This window comes from Orcinus orca, chromosome 4 (assembly GCF_937001465.1).
Source record: "Orcinus orca chromosome 4, mOrcOrc1.1, whole genome shotgun sequence".
Taxonomy (NCBI): Eukaryota; Metazoa; Chordata; class Mammalia; order Artiodactyla; family Delphinidae; genus Orcinus; species Orcinus orca.
The window spans coordinates 36538965-36560961 of NC_064562.1; the positions used below are offsets into that span (position 1 = coordinate 36538965).

Below are 21997 nucleotides of genomic sequence, written 5' to 3' on the forward strand. Positions count from 1 at the left end.
TTACATATGGATGTTCTTCCCCTGTGAAATCTGAATTGAATCCTTTCAAGTGAAGGGTATAAAAATGTTTACATTGGGCTTCCCTGGTGGCGCAGTGGTTGAGAGTCCGCCTGCCGATGCAGGGGACGTGGGTTCGTGCCCCGGTCCGGGAAGATCCCACATGCCACGGATCAGCTGGGCCCATGAGCCATGGCCGCTGAGCCTGCGTGTCTGGAGCCTGTGCTCTGCAACAGGAGAGGCCAAAACAGTGAGAGGCCCGCATACAGCAAAAAGAAAAAAAAAAAAAGTTTACATTTACAATGAAGTCGTCACACAAAATTCATGAAACTTCCGGAGTTCTTGTGCATAGCTATCCTGAAAGGTCAGATAAAACAAATGGTGCCTCGATCATTATGAAATTACCAATTAACCAAAGTAGACATATGGTATATTCTTATAGAAGACCTATGGTTATATGTAATAAACAATGATAAATAAGTTTTTAAATAAAACCATTTAATCATCATAATTTTTAAGATCTAGAAGGAAATGTCCTGATGATGTTTAATATTTTAAAGTTCTTTTTAACTTTTAAAGTCCCTTTTAAAAACTGCTGTTTCTGCCAAAATGACAAACTAGGTACTATGGGGCTGAGCTTCCTACATAACTAAAAACGCTAGATAAAATGCTTTTAAAAATCTCCCTGAATGTATGACAACATGAGTAAAACATTTTCATGGCTGAGCGAAGGAGGGAATCCAGACAGATAAGCAGAAGACTAAATAAAGCCACCCCTCAACTGAGGGCATGTGCCAAGCTTGGTTGACATGGCTACTGAATTTTGTTGTCAAGCAGGGCTCAGAGGACAGAAGACACAGTCCAAGGTCCACCCAAGCTGAAAAGAATAATAGAATAAGCTCTCAAAAATCTGGGACTCCCAAATTTGGGACTCATAGCACCCCAGGTAACTTCACAAAAACTGATTTTCTGAAAGCTTGAACCTAAGTAGAATGGAGAAAAGCTAATATCCTCTGAAATCTCATAAGCAAAAATCACCCCCAAAGTAGCTTTGCATTATAAATTTATATTACCATGGTAGTCCAATAAACTTAAGCAGAAAATTTAGTTTAAACTTGTCCTGAATTGTTAGTACTCCCAGACACCCAACAGAAACAAAGAGAAACTCTTTCAATACATTAAAAGGAACAAATAATTCCAATCTTCCACAAACTGTTCCAGAGTGTTTATAAGGCAAACATACCTTGACACTAAAACCTAACAAGAACAATAGAAGAAGAAAAGTTTCAGGCCAGTTTAACTACTGACCATAAAACAAAAATTCCAAACTAAATATCAACAAATTGAATATAGGGATATGAAAAGAATGATAGCTTGTGATCAAATTGGGTTCATCTCAGAAATACAAAGTGGGTTAATATTAGTAGATCAATTATTCTAATTTACCACATTAAAAGGTGAAATGAGGATAATTATATCATCTCAGGAAAGGCAGAAATCCTTAATCTGACAAAAGGTACCTATTTTTTAAAAAGACACCAAGTAGCATAATTGATAAATAATTGAAAGCATTCTCTTTAAAACTGGGAACAGAGTAAACTAGTTCTCAGTTATCACTTCTATGTAACACTGGAAGACTATCAGCACATAAGGTAAGATAAATTAAATTAAACTAAAAGCACAGGAATTGTAAATGAAGAAACAAAGCTACACTTTTATTTCAGATGATTTGATTACCTATGTGAAAAATATACAGATAAATTATTAAAATTTATAAGAGACTGGAAAAGATTTTGGATAAAAATTAACTACATCAAAAATCTAATACATTTCTACACAAGAGCAGCAAATGACTTAAAAGAGAAATTTTATAAAATTGTATATCAAAATGTCATCAAAAGTAGAAAATATATGTGAATAAGTCTATCAAACATGAAGAAAGAAACTTTAGAGATAAAAATATTAAGAGTATTAAAGAACATGCCTAAACATGCAGATATATACCATACCCGTGGATTAGAAGACTCAATATCATAAAAATAATTCTCTGTAAAGTAATTCATAGATTTAATCATAGTAATTCAATCTAACCCATAGATTCAATGCAATTCTCATCTAAATCCAAACAGTGGGACATGATGAGTTGATTTCAAAGTTAATACAGAATACAAAAGCTCAGATATAACCAATCTACTCCTAAAGAACAACAGCAGGCCAAGATCTGCATAACAAACATCAAAAATTTTGTGCAACTCAAAGAGATCCAAACTTACTTGCTTTACAAAACACAAATGCGTTTTTTATCCTGTTTCTTACGTGGCTCATCTGTACCAGTTTCTCACGCCACTCACGTAGGCAGCCACGAAGACATCATCTTGAACTCTTCCTTTTCTTTATATCTCTCGACCTCCACCCCAAGGTTATCCACTTGTTGACTGGTCTTTTAAATAGAACCCCTCTTTTCTACAACTGCTGACACAGTGCATATGAAAGCACTCATCAACACTTGCCTCTACTCTTACTCCAGCATGTTTCCCTCCTCCCACTTGCTCCTTACTTCCTACATCAACTATATCTGACCATCCTTCACATCCTCACTTATCTTTAAAAAAATCTGGCTGTTATCAAGCCAATGACCTGCTTCAAAACTTCAGTAAGTCCCCACCCCACTGCCAAGGGGATCAAATTCACACCCCTTAGTTAGGCATTAAAGATCCTTTACATTGCACCTAACAGAATCATTTCTTGCCAAAGCACAAACCCTAACATACCCTACCCACATTAGATTATTTACCACTTACTGTCCTTTCATAAAAGTCCATGAATCTTCACAACTTCAATTTTTATTTAGTTATTTGATTCTAAAGTTTTACACCACATTTTCTCCAGGAAAATACTACAAGACTTCAAGATTCGGTTCAAATGCCACCTTCCCTTACAAGCCTTCTCTATTCCAAATATAATTAATGAATTCCTTCCTCTGTGTTACCACAGTATTTTGTTTATTACACATTCATATTGATAATTGAAACACATGTTGCTTTTTTTCTGGCAGATACTGAAATCCTTACTATAAGGGAACACACCTTATTTGTTTCAAGCATCTTCCTGAAACATATCAGTTGCAAAATACTGGTTGTGTTAATTTGCATCTGTATGGTGCATCACAGTTTACCAAGACCTTGTGCATTTTGCCCTTACATGTTTTATGGACTAAGTGTCACTATCCCCATGTTACAAATGAGAGAATTTAGGTTCAGAAATGTTCAGTAAGTAGACCAAGATAATGTAATTAAACACAGAAGAGTCAAGACTTACATCTAGGTCTCCTGGCACAATATCCAGTGCTCTTTAAACTACAGTACCTAGATTCATGCTATTAATTTCTATTGGAGTTCGTTCTTTACTATTATAAAAGCTCAAGAATGAAAACTTCCTTTGGTAAAGACTTGGTTGAGAATTGAGACTCTTCATTAAAAATATATATACATAAGTTAACTTATGATGAAAAGAGTAGTCTCTTACTAGGCAATTCAGTAAACTGGAGGTCTGAGAAGTTGAATTTTATGAAGATAATTAGCATCATCCTCTTGTGCCAAGTGGAAGAATGTTTTCAAGGATAGATATAAGTGATTAATATAATGTGTCTTTTAATATGTCGTGTATTTAGTAAAAATGCTTAGAGCCAGAAAAACTTTCCTGCAATTTCCTTGCCTAAATTTCTTGTTCTTTCCATTACGAATATTGATATAAAACTTGAAAGAATTGGATTTTTTCCATCCACTGGCCATGTTCTGCTCATGCAACATACAAATCTGACTGAACAACACTCAATTCTGATGCTGTTGTGAGACTAACATGCTCTGATAAGCACATATGTGATGCCCACATAACTTGTCACTACTCTGGCAGATTTTTACTGATGGACTGAGGTTGGAAAAGAGCAGTGAGAAATTATGCATAAATTGGTTTCAAGGCCAGTTTTGGCAAAGTCAAGTCAAGGAACTGCACAACCTATAGCAGCTGCAACCTGGTGGCTGTCATGATTTGCTTGGAACCATGAGAAACCTCAGGCTTTATCAAGACTGACCACTGAAGAGGTGTAAAATCTTCCCTTTCCTCTGAGTGGAGAGTGTGAGTCACTGGCCCTGAGATTTCTTGGTACCACATCAGAAGAGCTCTTGTTCTGATGTCAGAGAAACCAGGATTCTGAAAACTTTGGGACTTGAACAGGCTTAGAGATTTCTAAGTCTCAGAGACTAAGGTAAAGAAAAATGAAGGGACGTCCCCAAGGTTACGTGAAAATACAACAGCAGAACCAATAGTAGAAATTACATTTCTTAACTACCAGTCCAGTTTGTTTTCCAATTGACATACCACTACCCACTTAGAATTATGTAAAGAAAGAAAAATTTACATTTGCTTTTTGAAACCACGGTAGAATAGTGTAAGTAAAAAAAACTAGATATTCATTTCATCTGTTTTATCATTTGCTTTTGCTTCTCCTAATTTGTAAACAAAGAAAAAGGTAACCACGTACTTTTTTTTTTTTTTTTTTTTTTGCGGTACGCGGGCCTCTCTCTGCCGTGGCCTCTCTCGTTGCGGAGCACAGGCTCCGGACGCGCAGGCTCAACGGCCATGGCTCACGGGCCCAGCCGCTCCGCGGCATGTGGGATCCTCCCAGACCAGGGCACGAACCTGTGTCCCCTGCATCGGCAGGCGGACTCCCAACCACTGCGCCACCAGGGAGGCCCAAGAAAATGATTTTTGAAGCCATCCCCAAGTCGCAAAAAAGCCCTCATACCAAAAGAAGAAGAAAAAGAAGGAGGAGGAGGAAGGTGAGAGGGAGAGGAAGAAGAAGAAGAGGGAGAAGAAGAAAAAGGAAGAAACATCATGGCAGCACATGGAATCCAGAATTCTGGATTCAAATTCTGATTCTATCATTGGGTAACATAACACATGTTATCATAAAGCACTAAGCTACAGGTACCATGCAATACAGAAATAAGGGGTATTAAAGGATACTTGTTTATGAAGCATACAGCTTTGTGTATGATGCTCCATTCCACCTTCATATACACGAGAAATCTGTTCTTATTATAAACATTTAAATCCTGGGACACACGGGAGGTATATCCTATAATCAGAATCTTCTTTCTGCATTTAATTCTTGGTCACTTGTTCCCCCAGAAAACTGCTCACAATCTCTTTGCGCATAGAAATATAATGCAACACAAGACCCCTGATTTTAAGGTCATTACTTCTGTTACCCATTCCAGGTGGCAAATCCTAATTATTCTTCCCCTGATGACTGCCTGCAGGCCACACTTCATGGAGATCCAAATATATATTATTTCTTCTCCTGGGACTAAAAAGTAAATATGAAAGGAAAACCTCCCCTTGTTCTTAGGGTTAGAAAAACTGTTTTACCAGTTTCATTCTTAATCATTTGTTAGAGAAAAAGTACAAGCAGAAAATCTTCCTCCTAGACAACATGATAATTTGCTAACAGTAATATGTTTTCTTCTAAGAAACTGTAATATAGTAAATATTACACATACTATATATTTTGAATGTGCCAGACTTCCTACTCTTAGGAAACCAGACTGGAGTTCCAAGAAGTTTAGTTAACTCTATGAGCCGTCGAAGCTTTCAAGTTTTTGACCTGAGGGCTTTTAGACAAGTTGGAATTGAAAAGATAAAGTTATTTAGGTACTTTCTTACAGCATATTTATTTTCTCAACGGCATTCACACATCATTTACATATATAATGTACACTGTAAACCACTTTCCTGAACAGCCTGCATTTGAAAGGATGTTCTTCACACTCTTTATGGGCTCATAAGCAGGAATTCAATGAATACTCAGAGAGCAATCTAAAATGTGAAACAATTTAATGGGTACCACATAAAACGCCAGGGCCTGTGCCAGGAACAAGACACTAATGACTGAATTCTACTCAAATCCGATTCAACCCCCACCTTAAACAACATGGAGAGCCTGCTGTCACAATTTATATACTTGGGGCAACATATAGCAGTTTCTCCCCTAGACTACTTTGCACTCAAATATATCTCTATTAGAATTAGTCGTATTCATTTTCATTTGTCTTACACGTAGTTGAGGTATTTCATTTGTGACTCTACACTTAAGAAATACCCTCTTGAAAGGGAGTAGGGCCTGCCCAATATTCCATACAATTGAAAGTAAGTATTGGCCTTACTCTGACAGTACAGTATATGGCTTATAAAATGCAAGAACGTTGAAGGCAAGATGTACCCTCACTAAAGAAAATCACAGTGGATGATTGCACATGGCACAAATACCATCACTTCAATTGCCAGTCTTAATACCTTTGTACTGACTGGAGAGCCAGCAAAGGAGATTCATAAAAAGAGAGGCATCACAGACCAAACCTGGGGTCAAGTTCTCACTGTTTATCAACTGGGATGGCAGACCAGACACTGGATCCTTCTGAGTTTCAGTTTCCTCATGTGTCCAAATGGGTTAACAATAATGTTAATTGATAAGGGTATGGTGAAGACATGAGACTTTTTACAATGTAAAAATATGAGCTATGTTACTTTGACATGAGTCATGAAGGCAATTCCTAGATATGTGAGGTATATGGAGTCCAAGGATTTATTCTCTGGAAATTTCTCCATTTGGCTCTTTTCTAGTTCTGCATGATGCTCTTCCCTGGTATTTAACTTTCATGCAGTGAGGGATACTTAATAACACAAAAATCTGAGTACAAAACACAAAACCATAAACTTCAACTACTAGGCATTTGGATCAGAAAGATCAGGGTAGAGGAATGGAGCTCCATCCTTTCAGGATAGTCAATTGACTGAACTAAGGCCAAGGTGGTTCCAGTGCTGCACAAGGGCCGGGATTATCTTAATAAACACTCCAAATCCACTCATGGAGAAAGAGAACTCCAAACCTGCTGATATCAACCACCAGCCTAGGGGCCATTCGAGGTGCCCCCGTGGCACACAATCCATGTGCTGAAATTTAACAAAAGTGAGAAATGTAAGGAATACAAAAACTATCCACATCCTCCTCCCTCATCACACAAATTAAGTGTCATCAATAGGAAGTTCATCAACACAGAAGACACTGATAGTAAATACATGCTTTGTGTCTCCACCTCCGTAATGACTCCCTGATTTGTAAAATGGGGTAGTGTGTTAGAAATTGTTGAAATGTCATTTTCAAACATTGACATGAATGCTTTAGTAGCATATTAATACATAAAATTAGATTTAGTTTTGGGAAAAGTAGTATATTTAGAAACACTTCTGACCATGCTTTCAACTTTTTGGAACTATTACCATTTGAGAAGTTTTGTGTTTTTTTTAATATGGTCAATAGCAAATATTTTAGGTTGAACTATAAATGTAAGTTGCAGGAGAAGAGCTGATTAAGACAAACACCTCATTGGTTCACTTTCTGAATTTCAGTTAACACCTAATTTACGATACTTCTTAATACAAATGCAGCTTGGCAGGATTAGTACACATTTTGTAAGGAGCTGACAAAGCAAGCATTCCATTAGCCAGCCCACAATGTCTCAAAATTTAATAGTCAATATCCCACTTTCAGGGCTGATGTTGTCAAGAACTAAATAAATAAGCAAGGAGCCCCCACTTCTGATTTCTGAGAAAGAACACATTCTATGCAATTTATTTCATAGCTTTGAGTTAAAATTATATTTTTAATGTTCCTCCTCTCGTAGCGTTCTTCAATAGATAACTAAAGGAAATAAACCACCGAAGCCACATTGCTAAATCATTCTATTGTATCCAGGGTTGGGGAGAGAACTCTCTACACCTTAATTTAGGAAGGATAAGTCCATGATTAATTCCAGATCTTGGAACATAAAAGAGCTGTAAGGGTCCTCAAAATTCCCCTAGTAGAGGAAATCTCATATCCCCAGGAATCTGGCCAGGCACCTGAGCCCTGGCCTAGCCCAGGACTCACTGTGGGCTCAAAATGCTGTGGGCGGGGGCCTTCCTTACAGTTTGGGGGAGCAGCGGAGCTCCCTTCCCCCACCTCCCCAGACACCAGATGGTCCCAGCAGGATGTGCAAGGTTGCATTTTAAATGGATTATTTGCCTCTATCTTTTCCAAGCATTGTTAGAAAAGCTTAGGGAAGGTCCTAGTTTTAAACATTTTAAGCAGATGGTGCTAATATACTATTAGAAACAATAGATAACAGTCTAAAAAGAAAAAAATTAATGATAGTAAATCACTAGCATCTGATACTATCTACCTGAGTTCTAGGAACATTGAAGGGTAACCCCTGTCCAGTACACTCACTGATTGAGAGGCCTAAAGGATCATTAATGTGACTAATATTCTTAAGGTTTACAAAGAATATAGTGGTAACTACAAACAAGTGAGTCTAAATTTTAAATCAGGGAAAGTTGCTAAGATGTACAAAAATCAGATTCATACATACACAATGGGGGAAGAAAATATGTTTTCTGTAGAAGAAACTATATATGGTATATATTAGACTTTTGTAGAAAAGTGAGCCATCATGAGGGCAAGAGGAAAAGTTGTGGAATTATATATTAACTTTCTCAAAAAGTCTTCACTAGCTCTTACCCACTTTTAACTGTTCTGCTGTGGGCTAAGGAGGCCTAAACAGAGAAAGGAGGGCTCAAAGAGCACCTACTTGAAGGGAAACCATAAAAGTTCCATGAATTATTACAGGAACTACCTCACAGAAGGGATGCCAGTTAAATTTTGAATTTGTAAAGCACACTACCCTCTTCAGAGACAAAAAGTGGGAAGATCTCAGGAGACTGTGTAAACAAGCAAACAAAAAGGAGCTTTAGAGCCATCTTAGACTGAGAGGATATATTTAAGAAAAAACAATCTATCTTATTCCTAACTAATATCAGTAACTGCCATTGGTGGACCAAAAAAATCAATGTAGGCCCTCAGGACAAGGGCTAAAGAATTACTATTGGCAAATGATGAATAGAATTCAACTCTACAGAATTCTTATCCATCCCTTTTGCAAAAACTGTATTTTGACCACTTCTGAGTTGGCACTAGAGGCAGGAGGAGAAAAAAAAAATCAAGATCTGAGGAATGAAAACTAAAACAGAAGAGACTAGCTAAGAGAAGCAGCTTTATGAAATACATTTTTAACATGAGGGTTTGGCAACCTAAAGAGGTGCCAGGCAGTAAATATTTGTTTGGATATTAAATATTATGATGGAATAAAGTAGACATAGGGTTAAACATCAAATTCTAAAATGCCATACCTGGGAGGCTGCCAATGAAGCTAGAAAGTACAACACTGAGAACCAAAAAATGATAAGATCTTACTGAGAGATTATAAATTTATGAAAATTTCCCTAAGAATTAGTATACTAGGACATTAGGACACTGGTTATAAAGAAAAGCAGGAAGAATAATCATTTAGGATACCAAAAGCCTATTTCTATATAAACAAGCTTGCATATGCCACTCTAAAGACAGATTTAACCTTGCAAGTCACTGACCTTTAATCATGCTTGGATGTTTTTCAAGAAAAATAAACCATTTACTCAGAAGATTAAAGGTAGGGAAGTCTTTTTTTCAGAGTTTTCACACTTGTTTGAGAGGATAAAGATACCCTTCCTTATCAGTCTTATCAGCCTCTATTCATCATTCAAAATTCTAATTTATTCATTCTTCCTCTTTAGATATTATATTTCCAATTGCCTGTGCTTTCCTGATACCCCCTTAAATACAAAAGGAGAAAAGAAGGGAGGAAGGTTTGGGGAGGGAGGGAGGGAGGAAGGAAGCGGGTAGGGAGTAGGGAGAGAACACAGAGTTGGTTTATCAGGTGTCTGCTTTTCCAGGTAATCTATAGACAAATCTGAGAGATTAATTTGCACACTGAATTTGCCCAGGCTCTTCACAGATATTCACAGATATGCAGATTAACATCTACTGGTACAGTACAGCAATGAAACAGGACACCTCAGTCTCTGTTCTGGAATGACCTCCTGCAGCATCAGCTTCTCAGTATCCCACAGGACCCTTTTGAACTAGAGAAAGTAAGAGAAATCTGATTGCAAATTCAGTTGACTATGTATTGTGCTGACACCTTAATGTGCAAGACAGACATTCCTTTGAATTATCTGCATCTTTGTGTCTGTTTATATATAGAGATCAATTACCTCTTTTCTGTCCTAATGGATTTGGCTATACAAATTACATCTGAGGCTGTGCTACACTGACTTACCTACTTCTATTTATATCAAAAATTTCTTTCTAAAGCAAAGTTAAATTAACACAAATTCTTCCTTTCTGTCCTATAGTTTCATGAACTTCAAATCAGAGTTTTGAAAGGCATACAAGTTATACTGTTTCACAAATATATTAAGGATGGCATAATTTTAACAAGTAATATTTCTCCTTTGGTAATATTTGATCTTGGTTAGAATGAGATGTAAATGAGGGATGAAGATCAATATTAATAGTCTATAGATATGAGAAAGTATTGAGAACTTTCCAGATATCTAACAATGTTAATGCATCCCTGTGATAAACATTAAAAATCAGTTATGATCTCTGTCCTCAAGGACTTTATATTCTCACTGTATTTAGAAAAGATGAAATTATGTTCTTAGTCATTTCATTCATATCAGTTAATGAAAGTAACTGCACTTCTATTAGTTTAGACTCAGATAAACCTGGACAAATTTCTGTTGTTTGCATTTCAAGGAAGGCCTCCAAAAGGCCAGCTAAGAATACAGTGTAATTGTTTAATACAAGCAGACTTTGAGCAAGGAGACTTGGAATCAAGTTCTGGGTAACGTTAACAAATGGGTTTGAGCTCATGGAGCAACTGTTTTCCTATTTGGGTAATGGTAACATTAACAAATTCCACTATGTGGGCTGTGCATTGAGCTGAAATAATGTACTCAAAGTGCTCTGAAACCATAAAGCTATGCTAGTCACTATGACATCAAGCCACCATATAGTTTCAGGAACCTTAGGACCCCTGTTAGAGAAGGGCACCTTATTCAGTGGGCCATGCCCTCCACTCTGCTCTTGGGGAAGGGCAGATCAAAGGTATCCTGGAGTCTGGAGAGCACCCCCTCTTGCTTTTTGGCTATCTTTCACATATCTGTCTTCATCTTTCTTATTTTAGTGACCTTTTTTTGGCTCTTGTTTGGGATTTCAATGCACTATTTAATTTTTCCCTGTTATTACTTTTATTTGTCTTATACAGTGCCAAAAAGAGGGACTAAGATTTTGCTACTCTTTAGCCAAGATGGTAAATTAAAGCTTTTCATTTCACTAAGTTAAAAAAGCAGGGTTGATCATTTAAAAGTGATCTCAGATTTTGGCCATACTTCTCAGTCTTCCACTTGGGCCATTCTTATATCTCTTTCATTACACACATGTACAGGTTTGCCTCTTGTACTCAAAAATTGGGAAGAAATAAGATTAGAATAATAATCCATACAAATTTGGTTTTATTGCTGTTTTATCCTCAACAGCTCTGTTCAAAAATAAACCTAAATAAATAAATAAATAAAATAAAATAAACCAGTAGTAAAGGAAAAATAAAAGTAAATGCTCTTAAGGTTGTTGTTGTTGTTGTTGTTGTTTTTATCTTGCCTGGATGTTTATGTGCTGAGGAAAATAGACATTTATGCTTGAGGTGTGTTTCAATACACATGGTACAACTAAATTGTAAAATTGCACTCTTAAATAGAAAAACACACATGTTCACAGAACCTTCTTCTATACAATTTCTAATGTTAAGATAAGCCTGAAACAACATAATTTCTGAAAATGAATTAGCTAACTTTTGATACTTCTTATAATATATGCATATTTGAAGTTAATGATTTTTTAAAACATAAGCTTTTACTTTAATGTGTATAGAAAACTACATTTATTTTCCTGAAATCAGATCAATGTATAGATAAGCCCTGATTTTCTTATATTGGTAGCTGGCTGAATCTTTCACACAACAGAGCATCAGAATAGGTGTTTTCGTAGACAATCTTTAGAAATAATATACTTCATTTCTACCTTTCCTAAAACAAGAAAACCCTCAATTTCCACCCAGTTGCAAACATTATTCAAAACAAATTTCTCAATAAAAAGTAGGTTTAAGGGAGTTGTATACTGAGTTCTGGCTGCCCAACCACAGCAGAAATGTGTCTTGTCCTCTAAACTATCAAGGAAGGCCTAGGAAACTTCTGGTGGGATAGACTGAGTGTTAAAGGTGATGAGGAAACTTATAAGCAAAATTGAATTAAATCAGAATTCTGAATTCCAGACTGACGTATTTCTGCTAAGCTACTCCAAGTTTTGAAGAAGTACGCGCAGTAAGAGTGCACCAGGAAAGATCTGACAACGCGAACACATATGCTCCCTGTCACAAACATACCCTCCTTGTCAGAACAATGTGCCATCAAAGGTACAAGTTAACAAGGGAATTTCCAGCATTTTCCTTCATTTGCGTACATCTTTCCTAACTTCAGGCCCAAGAGAGGTCAAAAGAGGTTTACCTCGCTAAGGAAAGGAAGACATCGCAGGCAGACCATCCGCACAGAATCGGAGCGGCAATGCTACTTTGGGGATTTTGCCCTCCCTTCCTCTTGAGATGCGGCAGAACGTGCTTCTGTTTACAGACACTCACCTAATCGGCCCCAGGACCCTCGTGATCACTTTCCTCGCAAAGTGAATGGTGGGTCCACCAACCCAGGTTCACCTTGGCCTCACCTAAGTGGAACAGAGCCCGGGGCCAGGGCGTGTGACTCTGACCTCAGGCGGCGGGAGAAGGGCCGGGCGGGGCGTCTCGGTCCCACCGCAGGTCTAAGGGTGCAAACAGGGTGTGGGGGCGAGAAACGAGTTTGAATGGGACGGCAACTTGGAAGTGTTTTTAGGGTTTCTTGAAATGGGCAAATGCGCTGAATCCATTCAGCGGGGGAGCTTTGGAGGACGTCGCCATCCCCTTGTCGCCTGGGACGCACACAGGACCCTGGCCGAGAGGGGGCGAAGGTGTCCCGACGTGAAGTCCACCCGCCCAAGCGCGGGATAGCGGGCGCCCGGCAGCAGGGCGGCGCCGCCAGAGAAGCGCCGGGCCGCGGGCGCTGGACTCAGAGCCCTGGCTGCTGCGTCCGCGGCTCGTCACGCCACGCCGGGGCGGGGGTGGGGGTGGGGTGTAGGAACTCCAGGAGGTCCCCAAACTCGGAGACAGAGCTTGGCACCCGGTCCCGCCGGCGCAGAGCTGCGGCAAAGGAGGCGGCGCGGCCCCTCGGGGTGGGGAGGGGGTGGGAAAGAGACAGGTGAGACCCGGCGCCCTCCCAGCGCCAGCCGCGCCCCCGCTGTCTCGCCCCGAGAGGGCACTCACCGGCTTTGCACGGATCCTTGTAGTCCAGCGCCTCCGCCTCTTCCTCTCCGTTGCCACCGAAAGTGTAGTCATAGTCGAGGCCGGCGCAGACCCCCAGCTCCGCGCAGAGGACAGCCCCCGTGGCCACCAGCCACGCGAGCATCCCCAGGGAAAGCGTCTCCAGCCCCATCTTCCTCGCGAGGAAGGGCCCCGGTGGCTGTCCTCGTGGGAGGCTCCTCGGCGCGGCCGGCGCTCAGGTGTCTGGGGACATGGGGCGCCGTCGGGCCGAGAAAGGGCTGGGCGGCCTGTCCCCCGGCGCGGGCTAGGTGGCGGGCGGGGGCAGGTACGGAGCGGGTCCGGGCGGGCGCGCGGCCAGGCTGCCTCCCCGCGGCCGTCCTTCCTGCGGCTCAACGGCTCGGCTGCCCCAGGCTCAGGCTCCCGGGCTCAGGCTCCCAGGTCCCCGGGCTCAGGCCCCGCGCGTGTCCCGCACCCAAGACCCGGCGCCGCCCTGGGAGGACGAGACCCTTCTGCACATCAACGCGTCTGAGCTGAAAGTGGGGACCGCGGTCGCGGGTGGGGGGCAGACATCCCTGCGCCGCCAGACCTTAAAAGCCGCAGAAGCAGCACGGCAACTGGCTGCGAGAAGGGCGAAAGTGGGAGGATTTGGGGATGCACTGTTTGCCTTCTCCCCCCCCCCACCCCGGCTGTCTTTTTACCCTCTTCCTAACTTAAAAAAAAAAAAAAAAAAGAAAAGAAAAGAAAAGAAAAGAAAAAAATCTTCACAGCATCTAACCCAATCACTTGCATCCTGCTTACTTATTCATACAATCAGGGTCAGGATCCGGGCCACAGCCTCCTCTCCGCCTCCTTTCGGTAGCCCTACACGAGCAGACAGACGAGCGCGCCGAGAATTCCATTTATAATTTACTAAAGATAAAAATGAATATATCATGCACTGCGTCCAGGAACAGTAGTTAATAGATGATGTACGTGCCAACCGAGAACGCCAGACCGGGGGTGGGCGAGGGATGGTGACAACTCGGCTCAAACCTCCTCTCCCCCCCAATACACAAGGAGCTTGCGACTCCCCTTTGCTGCCTTCGCCTCGGTGCAGCCCGAAGGGGAGGAAAAGTGCCTGGGCCCCCGCGACCGAGGTAAGGAAACTGCTTTCAAAGTCCCCCAACCAACAAAGTTGTGCTACGAACTAAGATCCTCAGAACTGCAGTTAAAAAAATTCCAAAATCCAGTTACAGATTGCAGCAGCAGGAAACGCGAAGACCTCGCCAAGGGCTGCGCTGTGGCTCACGCGGGCTCAGGAAGGGAAGTTGGAAGGAACGCTTGGGAAGCAAATTTTCTGTGACAGCTCTGGCGCCCATGCCCAGAGTTACTCAGTATCCTCTGGCTTCAGTTGTTTTACTTCGGAGGAGAGTGTGTAAAACCTGGCAGCAGGATTAGAGAGGTAAACCACATGTCAGCCTAGCAGACGCAGGACAAACACAGGCTGTGGGAAATTGGGGAGGAAAAAAAATCAGAGGAAATCTCTGCAAAACCCCTGTTGTGAGCAATTCAGAGGTTTCCCTACATCTGCAAGTAGTTTCCAAAATAGGTGAGAGGACTTCTCCTCCCCCAAGTTTAAAGGACTCATGATTGGGAGCCTTCTCTTTTCCAACTAAGTCTTGAACTGTCACTTTAGCAGTGACTTGTAAAAAATATTCTGTTGCCTTTACATCTTAATTTGACTTCTAAATGTCTCCCCCTTTTCTGAGTTACCATCAACATACAATCTCATCTAGAGGGAAATATGAAGGCAACCATACACATCCACACGTACATACATAAACACATGCACACACACACACACACACACACACACACACACACAAACACACAAACCTTTGACAGGTAGACCCAGTGTTTGGTTAGGGGATCTGACTAGGTTTTATGTTTGTTAAAGAAAAATTAGAGGCTAAAGTTGAAGAGGTATCAATTATTTCCAACTTAAACTAAGAGTAAAAGTATGGGAGGGCTGGGTAGAACTGACTGATTCCATGTTCCTGGCAAAACTGGGGCTTTCTCAGAAAGCCACTAAAGAGAGGGAGCCTCCCTTTCATAAATCTCAAACTTCTAACCACACGTCATAGAAAAGAGAGCAGATCTGGAAAGAACATGTTCAATTAGCAGGTAGAAGTATTTGGTTTTGAAATCTCTTGCTGAGTCATTCTCAAATTCTTTTACCCATCAAAAACATGTTTGCATAATTAATAGTGGCGTTCCTCTAGTGCATCCTCTAAACAAGAATGTATTTTGTTTAGCCTATTTGAAAGCCCAGGAAATACAGCTTTCTTTTAGAGGATCCTCTTGAGCTGCTGACAGTGTCCCCACACCCTACCCCCAGACCTTTAAAATGTCCCTTGTTAATTTAAATGACTTGCAAACGTTTCCTTAGTAAGAGTTTGTACCTGGAGTTTGCCTAAACATCACTTACTTTGCAGTAATAAGTATGTTTCATTCATTTGTCCTGAAAAAAATGTTACAATATAGGGACATCTACCTATTATATTTTCCTTACAGAATTTATCTTTGCTCAGTTTTACAATTTTATAAATTTGTAACTCAGAGTTAGAATGATTGACATAGTAGAGGCTCAAATCAAAATGTAGAAATGTTTCTTTGTAGCTAAAATACTTGCAGAGGATACTTATTTACATCACGGTATCCTAGGCCTCAAATCCCTGATTTATTTTTAAATATTATTTTAAAATATGTATTAAATCTAAGTTTTTCATAATAAAATACTTACTTTTAAGCCTTATTTCTATAGTTGGTATGACTGCAAACAAAAATAGATTTTGCCCTGCCCTTGAAAAATATAAATTTGCAAGAATTTACAAGAAAACATAAAAACAATATGCATGTGAGAAAGGAGTTGAGTGTTCCATCATACAAATATAGCCATAGATATGTGCCCTATGTAAATCCAGTCTCCTTAGAAGATAAAAGAGGAGACTAATTGCTTCAGTAAGACATGCTGAGTGAACGTTGGCTTCTAGCTGGCAGCAGCTGCCTCTGACTACCATTGCCGCTTGCAGCAGAACCGCATCGACCCCAGCAATCCTAGGGAGGAAGCCACCAAAGATAGCTGAAGCAAGAGGTACTCTCTATGCCAATTGGTATATCTTGTTTGCTATCACAGTAATTAAAATAAACTTGCCTTGTAGACAATATCAATTAAAAATATCTATTTTCTAATCTAGTCAATTTGTTATTAGCTAGTAGTGATTGTTTTTGCTATGAAACCAGGTAATACATGAATATATTCCGCTCATGTTCCTCGTAAAAAGAGATAACTCAGACATATATGGAATAAAATGTGGTTCCCTATCTCCATTGGTTTCACCCCTGTCAACCTGCTAGCTAAGTAGTGTGCATATATTTTGGCTCCATGAAATTGCCTAATCTGTTGGTTGAAAACAGCAAATATTGGCAATTTTATAAGGTTCAACCTAGTACTTCAATGCTTTAAAAAAATTCTACTCTGTATTAATGTTGTTGTTTTTCTGAATCTATATGCATCTTAGTCAAATATTTTTACATGAGAAGATGAGTCTCTGGGCCTCAATGGTGTTTACCTCCCACAGTTTCTTTTCTTTGTTTTTAAATCTTACATTCTATGACTTTTTATATCACATTATTTCATGCATCCCCACTGCAGAATGTTCCCAACTCTTGATAATTAGAATGATACTGCGTTCAGTCAAAAATCTGTCCCTTATTTCTGTTTCCTAGTAGCAAGTAGACAGACTGAAGAAGTGAACAGAAGGCAATGTTTGTTTCACAACAAGTGTTACAGAAGGTGTTTGCTTGTTTAGAGAAAGACACACACACCTCCCCAGGAAATGAAGACAAAGAAAAGAGACTTCCTTCTCTGCAGTGGATTCTAGTCTGAGCAGGGGTTACTGACCTAACAGTCTCTGGTCATTCCTTAGTACTTGCTGATTGGCTGTACTGCCCTTGTTACTAGTTTGCCCTTGCTGTGGAAGACAGAGACACCCTTTGTTTTTATGGCTTTTAGCTACTCCAGACCTTTTAACTCTCCCTTTTGCCCCATTCTCATGGGACCCTCTACAGCACACATAAGCTTTATTTTACCTTCTTTCTTCTAAGGCTCTCTCTCAGTCCTGAGCCATTCTACATAGCACCTCTTATTTCTAAGTGAGTCCCAAATGCTACTGATGCTACATGAGATCATTTTGGGTAACATAGTGATAAACTTAAAAAATTTTTAAGAGTTACATATGTGTGTGTATGTTAGAAAAAAATCAACAAATTTGCAGTTGTATATGCATGTCTTATAATGATGCTTAGCTTAAAAAACAAGTTAGTTGCTTTATGAAATTAAGTCAACCATATAGGAAGCCCATGAAGGTTAGCTGATGTCTGATAAACACTGATTTAATTCAGTTCCTGTGTCCCCCTACCCGATGCTGTTTGTTAGGTAGGGGGACATAGGAACTGAAATCATTGCACCTGTACTGCAGTCTATTCCTTCTCGTACCTGCTTATCACCCATTCTCATTGCCAGTAGCACAATGCAGAAAGACTATGTTTGGGCACAGAAGCTGCATGTATTTTCTGTCAGCACTTTTGGTTTGTTCTCTTATTTAAGCATTATTTGCTACAGAAGTCTCAAGAATGGCTCCACTGACTTATTTGTTCAGAAACCATGTATTATTGCCTAACGGCATCTGGAAATGATTGTATGATTGTATTCTTTATTCAGGCATCAGCTTTGCCAAAGAGAAATGGAGGGAATGGAATGGAGTAAGAAGGGGCGGGGTGGGGGGGTCATCTCATTTCCCACCTGGTGAGACTGATAGGTTTGAGTCCACCATATGTATTCAACAGTATGTATTCAATGTATGTCTGTCCTGAATCTTCAGTGTTGTCCCCTGAGCACTGAGCTAGGCAGGTACAAGTGTATCACTTGGAAGTAGTCTCTCAATCCAAGTTCCAGCTCTCTGCTTAATAGCTTGGTAATTTTACACCCACTTTTTAAATCTCATGTGCCTTCAGTTTCTTCATCCATAAAACAGGGGTTATCTTATAATTCCATAGTATTTCAGAGTTGTTATAAAGATTGTTAGTTAACATATGTGATGTACTTACAGTTCCTACTATAGAGCGCACTTTTTGTATTTGCTTGCTATTATCATCATAAATAAGTTTAAAAAGTCAAACTATTTCCAGCTCTTCTAAAACACATTAATTGAAAACAGCCTTCTTCTCCTTCACTTTGACCTAAATGGTATAACTCTAAGGCAGAGTGACTTATTCAAGGTTATGCTGGAGAGAAGCAGTGGATAGACTGGTGAAGAACATAGACTTCATTAGCAGAAAACTCAGAGTTCTAAGTTTGACTTTGCCACTGAGGAGCTGTTTGGCCTTGGGCAAGTTCCCTCCCTAGCTCCACTCTCCTGACTTTTGAAGCAAGAATGAAATACCTAATAGGGTTGGACTAAGAATTAAGTAAGATTATAAGTGTAATGTACTTTCTTGTAGGGATAAGCACATTATAAAGGGTGGTTATTATTATTAATTGGCATTTTCCTAGTGATCTATGGGGAAAACCTGTACATTATGATCTTTTCCACTGTCAGACAAGAAATTCAGCACACACACAAACCTGTTTACAAATTAAATAAAGCTAGGACAGTTTTATTTGAAAAATTCCACTGATACAAAACCCATCAAATTGAAATAAAGATTTAGGTGACATTGCTGGTGTTGCTTATAAATTCCCCAATTTATAGAAGTATATTTACTTCTGTGACTGACATCTAGAACGTTTTTCATCTGGCCATTTTCTGTCCCCTTGATTTAGCTAATATGGTCTTGTGTTCATATTTTCATATTATGAGCAATAAAGTAGGTCTTCCAATTTTTCCTACACAATTTCCCTATCAAACAACATTTGTACTTCATTTCATTCTACTTTTCTCATGAAGATTAAAAAACAGGCATTCAAGCTTTCCATGAAACATACTATATTCTTTCAATACAATGAGAATAAATTAATTTAAAAATAAAAAAATGGGCTTCCCTGGTGGTGCAGTGGTTGAGAGTCTGCCTGCCGATGCAGGGGACGTGGGTTCGTGCCCCTGTCCGGGAAGATCCCACATGCCACGGAGCAGCTGGGCCCGTGAGCCATGGCCGTTGAGCCTGGGCGTCTGGAGCCTGTGCTCTGCAATGGGAGAGACCACAACAGTGAGAGGCCTGCGTACCGCAAAAATAAATAAATAAAAATAAATAAATAAAATAAAATAAAATAATGAAGTAGTACCAGCCTCTTGTGAGAAAGAAATACCTAAACTCCATAAGGCCCATTATCTAGGTCGATCACTTGCAAACATTTTTCTGATCCTATGCTCTTTTGAAGATAAGGAGTAAGAGTTAGAAGGACTGAGTCATTCATGAACATATTACCGTCACCATGTAACCTCTGACCCTCCACAGGCTCCTTCAGCTGGCTGTTCTTTGGGGGCATGCAGTTCTGCTAATCCAGTGGACAAGTGTTGGGCAGTGGAGAACTGCACGTCTAAAAGTGGCCAAGAGCCTCTAGCCCCAGTAAGAGTGCATTCTTCCTTTGGCCTCTGGTGAAGCCTCACTTTGCATTGTTCCTTCCTGACTCTACAGATTATATTCTAGACAGAAGTGCCTACTCTGCCTGCATCCAAGTCATTGTTCTCATCTAGACCATGTCCTCCCCATGCATGAATCCCATAAAACACATATTTTGCATGTACATATGTACTAGAGCAAAATAATTTTTTAACTGACAAAAATAGTATTGAGCCTATTTCAGCAATCCAAGTAATATAGGCCATCACTGGAAACATTTAACATTGGAATAAAAGTGAAAATTAATTTTAAAAATCTATACATTTAATAAAAAAGCAGAGCTTAGGATTAGAAAATGTCCTTGAATCCTTGTTCTACTTATTAGATGTCTTTGGACACATTCTGTCTTAGCTTGATTTTTCTCACCTTTAAACCTCCTGTGGTTATCTCGTATATCCGGTATATAAATCACTTAGCACGGAACATGGTGTTTGACAGGAGATCTGTGGCTACGAAGTCCTCACCTCCTCACGCCCACAAATAAAAAATATCCATGAGATCACAATCAAATCAGATACCCTGAAAAGAAACTTGTAATAAGTATTTACAAAATGGTTGGGAAATACGAGATAATTCCTTTGGAGGTAAAAAGAGAATCTGAAGGGAGAATGAAAAAGAAGAATGCCTATATTCATAACAGCACTCAGGGATTTCAGGCTTTTATCTCTCCTTTCTAGTCCCTACCTGTAAGCAGCTAAATGTCCAAGTAGCAGTAATACCCCATAGCTAACTTGATTAATCTACCTTCTCACAATAAATTTCTGACAGCCTAGATTTATCAAAGCAAACATCTTTGAGTAACACTGGAAAAACTGTTGCTGGGTAATTGGTTGGTATATATTTAAAATTTGTTTGACATCAGTTTTTATGATGCATTGTAAAATCACCAAGTTATTTTGTAACTTATTTAACTCTATTCACAATTTGCAGCTGCATTTGAACACTGGTTTTTCTGTGAGTATTTCTAAACTCTCCATCATGCTCTGGGTCTGGTTCTGGGGCCAGGCCAGATTTATTTTGTAAGCTGCACTGGGCGGCTCTCAGGTGGCAATAATTAATGACCTTGGCCTTCAGCTTCAGGCATGATAACTCACTCTGGATCGATTTTCCAACCACTAAAGCAATATTTTTGCACTGTATAACCAACCCCCAATCAATATGAAGCATCTGAGGTGTGTTTATTTGTATATTTATTGTTTTTCATCTTCGAAGCACTTTAACAACATTAACTGATGGTCCTTAAAATAGGTGAACAAGGTTTGTTCAAGGCTAGCAACAGCAACTCTAAAACCCTAAGATACTGAAGTGGCTACAACTCAGAGGGGACAATTTCCTTCATTTTTTCCTCTTCCTCACTTCCTGGGGAAGTTTTTATTCAGACTTACTCTATGTCTGACAACTAAAACTAAAAAGAAAAAAATCTGTCAGCAGAGCAGAGCACAGCTGTGCCAGTGGATTCTGATTTCTTCAGGTCACTAGAGCACTGGAATATTCACATTGCTTTGCCAGAGTACTGAGGAGAGCTGGGTTATCGAAAGCTAATTACTCAGACAAGGTTTGAAAGCACCCCTCACCATCAATTATTTAGCTATTTCAGATGAAGATAGGCGTGGTGCCCTCATTTTTTGCTCGTGGAAAAGTGCTGACATTTCTGCATAATTTCCTCCTTTTCCTACTTTAGTTAGCATGTATTTGATAGAAGGTTATACCCAGTGTTTTCCAAATTATTAGAACTACTCCAAAAACACCATCTGTGACTGTGGTCACAGTTCATTTTTAAGGCTGTGCTTAGTACCAAATCCTCACTGTTAAGTACTCTGGTGGTAACAGAAATGTAGTGGGTCGCTACCTTTTTTTCTCTCTCTCACTTTTCTTCAGAAGGATTAAAAAAAGTTTCATTCATATGGGTTCCAACAACAAACTAAAAAGTAATTATATTGCGAGACCAATTTCTAAAT

At 39.7% G+C, this 21997-nt stretch overlaps 1 protein-coding gene across 4 annotated transcripts in view; it reads right to left on the reverse strand.

Moving 5' to 3' along the window:
* Positions 1–14792, reverse strand: part of TLL1 (tolloid like 1) — a 261887-nt gene extending 247095 nt beyond the window's left edge. For 2 of the 4 annotated variants that reach the window (XR_007476996.1, XM_049709068.1), the window contains exon 1: positions 13383–14792. Coding sequence is in view for 3 of the 4 variants with exons in the window: in XM_049709068.1 (XP_049565025.1) it covers positions 13383–13551 (169 nt within the window). In the remaining variant the exon portion in view is untranslated. The remainder of the gene's footprint in view (positions 1–13382) is intronic. The other 2 variants (XM_049709067.1, XM_049709066.1) reach the window with 2 other exon arrangements.
* Positions 14793–21997: the final 7205 nt, after the last annotated feature.